General features: G+C 38.6%; 1 protein-coding gene across 5 annotated transcripts in view; it reads right to left on the bottom strand.

Moving 5' to 3' along the window:
* Nucleotides 1-12,240, bottom strand: part of POU6F2 (POU class 6 homeobox 2) — a 312,905-nt gene that overhangs the window by 14,006 nt on the left and 286,659 nt on the right. For all 5 annotated transcript variants that reach the window (XM_064668011.1, XM_064668022.1, XM_064668000.1 and 2 more), the window contains exon 8: nt 2,018-2,186. In XM_064668011.1, the coding sequence (XP_064524081.1) occupies nt 2,018-2,186 (169 nt within the window). The remainder of the gene's footprint in view (nt 1-2,017; nt 2,187-12,240) is intronic.

The following is a 12,240-nucleotide window of genomic DNA, read 5'->3' as shown; positions in this document are numbered from 1 at the left end:
TTGTCCTTCATTACAGTTGAAATGATTGATGTATTGCCTTTTTACTTGTTCAGTGTGTGGCCCCAGACCCCTATTAAAGTCCTTCACTCAAGACATCTCCACTTGAGCCCTTCTGGTTTTTTTTAAATCTTAATTTATTTTATTGTGTTTCTACAAGATGAGAGTCTTCCCCTTCTCATTCACAAAGAAGTGGACAGATATTAAGGGAAAAAGCATTTTTGGGTACCCAGTCTAGGTCAAGCAGGAAATGGTGTTTTAGATTGTCTTTAAATGGTTCTTGATACAGTTCTACAGTGAAAGGGCACTTAAAATTGTAACTGTGAGTACCAGGTTCTTCTGTAAATTAAAGTCCAGAATCTCAAGCTGGATATTGAGGGAGCACTTGCGAAAAATCTCTTTTAAGTGATTTGCCTGCTGTTGCACTAGAATTACATAGCAGACAGAAAGCTTCAGGTCTTTAGGCTGCTATTGCCTGAGACAAGACCATCCTTCACCCTTCTACAGCTCCCTACCTCAAATGTTATGCAAACTGGGGAACAGCTCAGTGAATCAGGTAAGGAACAAACCTCGGGACAACAGCCCCCCTGTTGCATTAGTAATTCTGCATTCCATTGGGAATGCACTGAAAGAAGGATGAGGAAAAAAATCATGATTGCATGATTTTAATCACAATAAAATCTTGTTATAATAAAATACATGTTCTAAGAGGAATTGCATAAAATTGAACAAATAATTCTTTTTCTAGCATCTCCTAAATTTTGACGGGCTTATTCTGCAAATTTAGAAGAGTTTCTTCCATGTTGCTTTTATTGTAAATAAGAATGTCCACAAGAGGAGCTATTCTGGACTAGCCATTGAAATATAACTTATTCCACACCAGCTATTTTACTCAATTTTCCCACATAGACAAGGGGTAAACTTTATGTATTTTTAACATGAAGCCTCTTATCCTACAAGCATGTCTACATGAGAAAATTTACTGACAGATCAATAGCAGTATATTTATATCACTATAATTATAACCATAGCTATATGCAGATATTTTTATTACAGAATAAAAGAATTCACACTGGGAGTCATATCAGCATAAGTTTACCACTCTAGCTCTACTAGATACTTCCCCATATAAACAATCTCCGAAATAAACTAACCAACATTTTTTCACGTATTTTCTTGCATGACAGTTTCTCCAAGCCCTTCATAAGCTTGTATCAATCATATATTTTACATTAACAATATGGCATGAGCTATAGTGTTTGTTTACGTGAAATATGTACATGAAGCATCACTGAACAAGGTCATCCAAATCACTTGATTTTTGCAGATGTGCAAAAACTGTTAATATGTATACTCTCAGCCCATTGTTATTGCTATGTAAAGACCAAAGTTAGGGCTGATAAGCTAATAGCAAAGACCCTGATCTGTGTGATCTGCAAGAAAGGGCTGTTCAGGTCAGCTAACACTAAAACTCAGTTTTACTGCAGCATGCTTCTTTCTTCTCCCCCACATGTTCCAGTTCATTCTTGTTTAAATTGTGCAAGCTTTTCCTGGCCAGAAAAGTCTCTTACTCTAGATTTGTGTCATATGAGTTTTTGTAAAATGGTTCACTATATCAAGTAAACAAAAAACCAAGCAGCTTAACCAAAAGTAGGAGAATCTGTTTGCCCACCAAATTCTGAGAAATGTAATTCATTATATTGACTAATTCAAAAACTTCTAATTTAAAAAAAACATAAACTACATTTCAGTTATAAGAATTGCCCTCATGAGTCAATTAATGGCCGCTACCATTTTTACGACCATTTACAGCATTGATTACAATTTCTCAAGGCATGTTTACCTTCAGCCACATCCACAACAGCACTTAGTAGTTCTTACTGGCGAGAGTCACTCTACTTAGCAATATACAATCTACTATATTTAAAAAAACAAAAGGAGGGAAAGCAGATCAGGAAACTCAGCATCAAGGAGGACAAACAGAAGGGAGAATTAAGGAGAGCCAAGGAGCAATACTTACTGCTGACTAACTGGCCAACGCTCAAAGCTGAAGAGGAGGAGGATGAGGAGGAAGAAGAGGAAGCCTGACGCACTGGGCTTTGAGACATAGATGCTTGACTGTGAGCCAAATGCAGGAGATTGGATTGTGAGGCTGCTTGTCCCACTTGCGTCTGGGAGGGCTGATGGAGCTATATGTTAAAATGTAAAAACAGGTATTTAGAAAGTGAACCAGTAATAGAAAACCTTCAATGCACCATCTCACCCATCTACTTCTGGGGAACAAATCATATTGGAGCACTGAACACCATGGGCTTTGTTTGGGTGACTGTTACAGAGCAATCTGAGCTGTTTTGAATGTTGTCTTTCAATTTTTACTCAGTTTAACTGGATACTTAATCTAACTAGAAGCTAAATACTGTTTTTGAAATTGGTGATGAGACATGACATCCACAGCAGCATTCTGACTTATTAAATATATGAGCTTACCTTTTTTCTGACTCATTAAGTTAGACTTTTATTCCCTACATAGGTTCTCATATAAATCAGCATTGTTTCAGAGACGTCCTTTCATACTGTAGGACCAGGGCCAAGAAGAGTGGGAATGGGGAAGAAGGACATAAATTGGGGCAAAATCTCTTTTCTACGGGAAGTAATAATTTGGTTTATGACATCAGATCTATCAAACAAATAAAAGTGATGAAAACTTATTTCGCAATGGATGAATTATCCTTGACTAAAACTCACAGGGAAACTCCTGATCCCCACTCACATCAGGACTGTAAGCAGTAAGACACACATAAAAAGTCTAGTGAGTATGGTAAATGCAAATGATACACTGTGATACATGAATCTGATTTTCTAAAATTTTTTTTTACAAATTTACAAGATTATAGTCTTTGGTTGTTCACTAGGGGAAAGGAAAGAACCGTTAATCCATTCTGCCAAATGTCTTGGTTTGAAATTGCCCCCCCAGGAGCCGGGGGGCCTAGAGGTGAGGTGATTGGGTCCCAGGGCAGTCTCCCCTGAAGGATCAATCACCGCTCGTTTTGTTTGCCCCTGTGAAAAATCAGATATACATAACCACCAGAAGTGTGAGTTGGCAGCTGTGTGTGTAAGAGAGGATTAGAGACATGAGGGGTGGCTGGGGGGCCCCCGAATCAAGGGGGCCCCTGGGCCTCCTCTGCCTTGGTTCAACTAGGGCTGAGGCAGTTTCCTTGCCTGTTCTTCCCCTCCACTGTAAAGGCAGTTGGAGCGGACTTGGAGGCCAGCTAGGGGAGTTGCAAATATTTACTCCCCTAGCAGGCATGCTTGGTACTGGAGCCGAGCCAAGAGATGGGCAAACATGCTCGGAGCTTGGAGAAGCGGCTGCGACTCGTTTGCAGAGCTAGAAGAATTCCAAGTGAAATTGGAAACGGGCCAAAGGGCTCGGGAGTTGCCCCTGCAGAGGTTTGACCAGGGGCAGCCGAAAACTGACTTGGAGAAGGAATGAAAATTCCAGGACGCGTGCACGTGATAAGCTGAACTGAACTACAGCAGCTACGGAAGCGAGGGAGAGAGAGAGAGAATCACACAGCAGAGATTGGCACGGAACCAAGAGGGCACAGACTCAAACTATTTTCTCAGACTTTGTAAGGAAGAAAAGACTTCAGTAAACAGCTGGAGGTTGGTGGGGGAAGTGGATCAGAGAAAACCTTTTTTCCCTGAACACTCCCATGAGAGAAAGACTGCTTAGCTATCAGCCCAAAGGCTTTTCCTGGACTGAATTAAGGGAGAGGCTTAGAGGGACTGATAGAAGTGTGTAATATTGTATATATATAGTTGCTTTTAGCTTGTACAGTATTTAATTTGTATAGAATAAATGCATATATCTTCCCTTCCCTTTTCCCCCTACAGAGATGTCTCGCCTGAAAGTTTCTCTTCGGTGTTAAGGTAAAATTGTGGGAAGGGGTGGGGGAAACCTGGAAATTGGATTTTTAGATTTTTGTGGTGGTTCAAACCACCACACCTATAATATGCTTTCATGTGGGACTGAAGACTAGGAACATTCTCTGGTACTGATTTTCACATAAAACTCCCAGAAAATCCAAGGGCTGTCTCTCTACAGAATGAAGGTACACAATGGACCTTACAGTTCTGAATTGGATTCTAGTAGTCCAGTAAAGCCCTTTCAGAGCATAAGAATACAGTAATACAGTTCTGATGTACTCTGGTGACTGCTACTTATTATACCTTTATTTTTTGTTGATTCTTGGTAGTGATCAAAAAAGGTCATAAAAATATCCTAAAAGGCTTCACTTTTCAGCAGGAGCTGTTACCTGCATTTTCTAAAAGAGGAAAAGATAATGGCCTATTTGGTCTTGCTTGAAGTCAGCAATTCAAATCTATTTCTTAAATGCTAAGGAGTATGAGTTTTTCTCTTTTGATATCTAACTGAACAAATGACTTTAGGAAAGGAGCTACATTCATTAGTAACAGTCAAATTATATGTATTATGCTCCCAGGACACAGAAATGACTGATGCTAAGTAGAAAACAAATTGTATAGCACTGTAGATCAACGTATCTGTTCACATTCAAGATGACACGTTTCTGTGGAATATGTATGAACTATTTTAATGACAGTGTTTCTCTTACAGTCTGTTTAAGAATGGAAAAAATTACAACTTCTTTTTCTACCTTCCACATGGAATGATGAAACAGAAAATGAAGCAAAAAACTTTGATTTACTCTTTAACAATAATGACAATTATTTATCTGGCCAGTTTTAGCCTATTCTGACTTCTTTAGGGACCAATAAACAAAAGCATTTTATTACCTCAAGGATTTTGGAGTTTGGATCAAGCACAATTTAAAAAATATAACTGACACTTTATCAAGGGGATAATAGTTGAGAAGCTGATTGAAAGGCTTTCAGACTTCAGACTCATGCAAGCACTGGGTATCTTAAAAAAATTTCTCTAAGGACTGGATTTTATCTTGAGACAATTCTCAACCCAGAATATCTACTTTTATAATATCTTCTCCTAGGGAAACATCCCACTAGGAGGGCTGGCCTCCTCTGAACACTGCAGAAATGGACTCTCTGCCCATCCATTATACCCACATCACATCCAGACTGCAGCTTTCAGAAACAAGTAGGCATTTGGGGTCTGGGTCTGTTGTCGGAGGGAATCTCTGGCAAAACTAAAGATTTCTGTCTAGGCAAGGGAAGATAAGTACTGTATTTAGATGAGCTGGATGCTTTCACACCATGTGGAACAGTCTTAAAGATGTTAGTACTTATCTATGAGGATGGAGGAGCAAATGCAGCAGCTATCTTTAAAGAGAAAGATCTGCAAAATTATAGTCCAGTCAACTAAACTTTAACCGTGGCAAAGTACTGAAAAAATAATCAAACAATTTGTAAGCACCCACAAGAAAACAAGGTAGCAATGGACAACATGGATTGTTAGGAACAAACTGTGTCAAACCAATCTGATCTCCCTCTAAGACAGGGTAATTGGCCTTGCAGACAGGGAAAAAGCAGTAGGTGGTTTGACTTTACGAGTGTCTCGACACTCCCTCGTGTGACATTCTTTAAAACCTAAGAAAACATAGTTTAGGCGAAATTGCTGCAGAATGAATGCAGAAGTAGCTGGAAAACAAAACTGAGAGGATGGATATCTGTGGAAACAGAAGTGTGCATGCATGGTGCTTCTGTCCTCATTTTGCACTATTTAATATTTTCTTGATGAAGCAGAGAATATCATTAGTAAATTTACATGTTGATAACATGCTGGGAGGGAATTTTGACAGGCTGGATGCAAGGATTAGGAATCAAAATGTTCCTATCAGTTTGAACATGCCAGCTGCAATCCTGGGGTCTTACAAAAGTGACATAAAGGCACTTCCCATACCAAGCTGTGTGAGTGGGAGTGGTGTTTGCAGTGCATGTGAAGTGCACCTTTTCTACTAAGCACGGGAGAGACCTCTGCAGAGAGGAATGCCATGTACACAGCTAGATGCCAGACTTCAGAAGAACCTGGGCCAGTTGGAGGAGAATAATTAGAGTGGCTGAATGCTTGGGAGTTTCCAGAGGCTTATGAAGACACCTGGCATGAACTGGCCATGTTAAATCTAAAGAAGGGAAGACCAAGTGGAATATGATGCCTGCTTTGAACACAGGCAGAGCTAATGAGGAGATAATTATTCTGTCTTACATTTTATACTGGAGAGAATGAGACATAACCTGGAAAGTTCAACTTAGTTTCTGGGAAAAGCTGTCTAACGTGGCAGTGAAGCACTGGCATAGATTGCTGGTGGAATCTGTGGATTTCTATGAGAATGCTTAAGAGCAAGTTAGCTAAAAATAGTTACTCCACCTGAGAACAACAGAGTGGTCTGGATAATCTCCTGAACCTTCATCCCATAATTTTTTTATTATTCTAAACAATTTCCCTTCAGTATTACTCAGGCAGATGGCAAATCCAGCATTTTCCAGCCATGCTACACATAAAGTCCCTGAACAATTGAACTGCTGAGCATGTGCACAATAAATTTGAAGCTTCCAGGAAGCTCCAAGAATGAGAGGGCATTCTGCATTCTCCAGTTGTGCATGCAAGGAATGCACACAGTCAGAGCACATGCACAGTGTGATGGTTGAGGCTAGGAAATGTTTGGTTTGGTACATGTATTGTACAATGCATTTGCAAATATATTTTTGAAATAACTGGGATACCCAGAAGCTTGACAGTTTTCTTGTTGAAAGTCCAGAAATCTTTAAACAAATACAGAAATTCCCAAAATATAGCTGGGCAAAAAGGAATATGGCTAGTATTCCTACACAGGAACAGGTGCAAAAGCAATATATAAGGGATATTTACAGATTGTTGGTTTATGACTCACTGCTTGTGAGGGAGAAGCAAGCAACTGGGTTGAAGAGGCTAAAGAGTCACCTTAAGACTTGACCAGAGACTGAGGGAGGATTCCATTTTTAACTCCCTACGTAATTTCCAGCACCCCCTCTGATTTACAGACATGATGGTTAAGCTGTAAATGTCCCGCTTAAAGAACAATGATAGTTATCTATGTCATGAAATTGCATTAAAATACTCTCTCTCTTTTCATCCACTATAATTTCCACTCCAGAAATAGCCTTAAGGAGAGACAACGATTAGATTATGAATTAGATTCTAGATGACAGAATCAATTTGAACTTGCAATAGCTGACTTTTCCCAATTTTAGACACATACATATGATATGAATTATATTTATGACTGTTGTGCATTTTCCATTTAAAGACAGAAGGAGGCACAGAAATTACAGAAGCAGTTGCTGTAAGTGCCATTCAGTGTAGGTGCATATAGTAGACATGCCAGAATGATGACTTTATGCAACACTGATCAGTATCTGGCAGGAATATATGTATGCACACTACAGCTTGAGGAATGAGGTGAATATGAGAAGAGTAAAGTCCATCGTAATACTTTATAAGAATAAACTGAAAACTGCAAAGGGCCTGATTCTTATTTCTTTTACATCAGCTTTACATGCCGCTGTTAACAGTGAAGGTAGTATTGACTGACAGTGTAGAGACAAAGAATGAATTAGGTCTGTAAACTGAATTTTGTTTTAAAATCATATATGTAGAATATTCCCATCCCTGGGATGGTTGACAGGAGTTCTGTATTAAAGGTCTTGTAAGATCAGGGATGTTGTTCTCTGCATCCAGAAAACTGCATATTAGTGATACAGTAACACCATATTTTACATAAGATAAGGAAAAAGAAAGAAACTAAGGGGAACTAAAGAAAACTTTTGACAGAATATTGCCCTGTATCATAACAGAACTGCTACTTGGTTTTACAGAGAATCTGGACAAACAGCAAGGGAAAAATAAGGACTTAACGGAAAGGAGAAGAAAGTAATGAGTTTAAATTGCAGTAAGGGAGTCTAGGGCCAGGCATCAGGAAGACCTTTTGAACGCTAAGGAGAGTGGCCTAGGTTGCCTAGGAATGTCAGAGAACCTCCTGACCGAAGATTTTTAAGAACAGGTTAGATAAACATCTGTCAAGAATGATATAGGGATAGTTGATCCTGCCCAGGGGGAGGAGATGGACTAGATGACCTCTTCAGACCCTTTCCAGTTCTATTTTTCTATGATTCAGTGAAAAGGAAATCTGAGAGATGAGGGAACACAACAGATTAGGGAAGACAAAGGTGAAAAAGACAATATAACAAAAAGGGCACAAGAGATTAAACTAAGAGGAGTAACACAAAAAGCAAGAAATACATTTTAAACAATCCTCTTTATGATATAAATAACTATTTTCAATTTTTTCTGATGTCAGCTGGTTCTTTCTGGGAAATACAGACATCAACTCTTGTAAAGATTGAAGTCCATAGAAGGTGCTGAAAAATAAATATCTTTATATAAAAAGAGATTCCCAAACATTGGAAATTCCATGATAATGCCTTTCAGAAGTAGTAGTTTAAGTGTTTTTATGCTTTTATTTTTCCTATAAATGGAGTCCTGTTTACACTTACTAAAACATTTCCTAAAATGTCATACATTTTAGGATGAGAAAGAATGGTGGTGTGCTGAGGCCACTGCACTGGTGTGCTGATTTGAGAGCAGCACCATGGCAGATGAAGTCTGTCTTCAAACCTACTCATATTGCATGATCAGACATGGGCTTCAAAGACATTTCCTTAAGCTTCCAGCAAATGGAGAGGACAAGTTAATACACATATCCACACCCTTCATGCCAAATCACTTTCACAGTCAACTCTGCCAGAATATTTCACAAATACTGTATCCCATCACCCTAATTTTGCTTACTCAAATAAATTCAAGTAAGTGAATATAGTAATCTGAATACAAATGCTATTTGATACTTAATAAGCATCTTCTCTCTCACTATAGTATATTATAGTACATATAGTATAAAAGGTATCTCTTCACACTGCTTAGACAAACAGAATAGGTACATTTCGAAACTAGCATTTGGAAAGCAGATGCGCAAGAATCACCACAGGCCCATCTAAGAGGTAGCTGTGTCCTTTCAACAGTTGATCTGGAGCATGATAGCCAACGACAGCAAGGATGGGGAACTGACTACGTAAGAAAATGCTGCCTAGGAGCTTGTTTCACTGTGTTAGAGCTGGCAGAAGCCCAAAGCTGGTTGTGCTATAAGACACAATGAAATATGAAAAGTTCTGGCAGGCAGTGTAGATAAAACAAGACTGAGGACAACTGGGACTACAGACCTGATTTAATGAAGCTAATATGTAGAAGGAAAGAGCCAGGCAACAGTGAGAAGGGAACCTGCTTTATGAGGTACGCTGCAGAACAATAGAATGTATAGAAGGTGCTTCTGTATGGGCAAGCAAATAGTTATGAAAACACAAATTAGTAGGAAAGCTATTTAGGGAATTCATAGACAAGGATGTGTTTTGAGCCCCAGTAATCACTGGCAGCTGGATTCTTCTTACCTAATTTCATTCATTGAAGAGTTAACTGATGATCCTAAAATAGCTACTCTAGCCCCCTCTCATGTCAATGAAGACAATAGATGCCTTAAGATACCTACAAGAGATTTAACATATCTAAAATTATTTTATTTTGACAGCTTGAGTTGCCCACTGGACATGCGTATGTCTCCTTGTCTATGTCTACACCGGAAATCCAGTTAACTATCTTACACCAGACACATAATTGCTTTAAGTCAAGCAAAGTGCATCCTTTCCTAAATTCTGTAGGACTGCAATTTCAAGTTCTTCTGTCAGCTCTGCTGTATTAACATTGTGTTCTTAAAGATATGAAAGAATACTTTGAAACAAAGTTTTCAAATCTGATAGTCAATGGCAATGCTAACAAGTTGTTACAACGAGCTCATCTGTTCTTGAAAACAATGTGCATTTGGCCATACAACCTCCATTTTGACAAAATCCCTCTCCAGAGGCATGGAGGAAGTGCAGAAGTTAAGGTAACAAGGTACTCTTCTATTATGGTACACAAAGAGCTTATAAAGCAAAAAACATAAAATTAGGGAATAAATCATCCTTTTTCAAGAAAGGAGACTACAAGTAAAGAACAAAGGATTTATACCTAATTTTTAAATGGTTTCAGCAACAAGCAACAAAATATGGTGAACAGTGGTGAAGTTGAATCATCAGGAAGAATACATGAATTTCTTCAGTTAGTACAGAATACCATGAATAACTTACAGATCCTGTTTACAACATGCCAGGGGAGCATTACAACAGATGAAATACAGAGTAGATCAGTGCAAAGTGATTCACATCAAAAGGAACCATTTTAGAGATACACATGTTAACAATTGGGGAAGAAAAGATGTATTATGGTGGATACATCTGCTTATTGAAAAAATGCTCAGTGAACAGAGAGAGAAAAAAAAGCAGGATGTTAGACTGTATTGAGATAAAGAAAGAAAATAATGCTGAAAATATTATAATGTTATTATGTAGAACAGTGATGAATCCTCGCTGTGACCATGGCATCCAGTTCTGATCAAAAAATCTTGAAGAGATTAATGTGGAAATTGAAACGTTTGGGAGATGGGCAGTAAAAAGTTTTAAAGGCAAAGAAAAACTTGTTTATGAACAGAGATAAAAAGGATACAGACTAAAACAGGAGTGCAAACAGCTGCCTGCTTTAGAAAGCCGCTGCAATTTCTGGAGAATTCTTGATGTGTGCACAGACAGCGCTTCTTAGATTAGCAAACTCTTGGAAAATAGCAAAAAACCTGAAGATTTACCTACTCGGTGTAATTTGAAGAGGAACAATCCCTACTGTAGGTAGTTTAAAGAACATAAATCAAAAACTTCTATTTATACTTAAAGACCAGAGGAATAGGGCTACAACAGACTTGCTCGTGTACATTAAAAAGCAACCTATTTATAGCACAAAAAAAGAAACACCACTTTACGCTACATGTAAGTAATCTATGAACTCATTTCCATGAGGAGACATTGAGGTTTTAGTCTGTCAAGTTTGAAAAAGTTGTATGAATAAATAACACATGTAGTCTACCTAAGTAAAGCTGACTAAAACCAATATCTGAGACATTTAAGTCTTCAGTCATCAGGCAAAAGTAAGCACTAGCACACATTACTTAGCAACTGGAGCAGTTTACAAAGGTTCCATTACTGTGACTCAGCTAACAAGCAGCAGCTTACTATCATTGCTTGCAATCACCTCTTTTTCTCCTGAAGTACTCAGTTTCCAAGGAAGTGACAAGTTGAAAGTTAAACTAGGATCATCTGTAACTGAAACATTTTTACTACATTATTTATTTCCTGCATTCATTTCTCCATGACATTCTAAAAACTTTTCTCAAACTTGTGTTGTAATCTTTCCCCATTCTGAAGTTTCATCAAGTTACAAGATACCAAATGCCATGTGACACCATTTTCAAAAATATTTTGAATTCCTGCTGAGGCCTCTGGGTTTAAGCACTCACTCAATTCTTCTGAAAATGAGATTTTAAACTGTATGTCTAAATACGCTATCATTACCCAAACACTGCAGTTAGGCTAAATCTTTACCCAGGCAATAAAATAAATTCAGGGTCTCCTTAAACTTCATGTAAATCTATTCACTTTTCAAATACTACGACAGCTTGTATAGTACTAGCTCAATTGCTTTTCACTGTCCGTCAGCATTATTCCTAAGGGAAATCTAGCTCTCATACCTCTTTTCTGCTCCCACTGAAATTCACGGCAAAATTTCCTCTGACTTCCTTCAGTAAAATCAGAAGAGCCAGTAGAGGGAGCACAAATACATACATTCTGTGGTTCCTATACAAATAAAAACATGTACTATTTTTTCATATAGTGTTTGCACTACTTTTTTTTTCCCCTCCCCAATCAATAATACCATCTTGATCAAGCTCCAAGAGAATCTGATCCAAAGTAAGGAAACCATGTTATTTGGTGGCCCTTCCTGCAACCCCTGGGACCTCAGGACTCTGTGTAACAGGCAAAGGGTGAACCCTGTGAAACTGGCATTGGCAAAACAATGTTTTCTACCTCCACGGCACTGCTGGGCAGACCAGCTTAAGGCTCTTGGACGTAACCAATTCTCTACGACTGTTGATCGCTGCCTGCTGATCGTGTCACGAGTGCAGAGGTTGGGTGAATTAGTACAATACATCATGATGTAGCTAAACAGAGCTTTCTGCCTTGCACTCCGCTCAGTCAGCAAACTGCAGCTTCCAGCAGTTTGTCCCTTTATCTGAG

This window comes from Pseudopipra pipra, chromosome 1 (assembly GCF_036250125.1).
Source record: "Pseudopipra pipra isolate bDixPip1 chromosome 1, bDixPip1.hap1, whole genome shotgun sequence".
NCBI lineage: Eukaryota > Metazoa > Chordata > Aves > Passeriformes > Pipridae > Pseudopipra > Pseudopipra pipra.
Note: the sequence above shows the minus strand (reverse complement) of the source record. Positions and strands in the feature narration are given on the sequence as shown.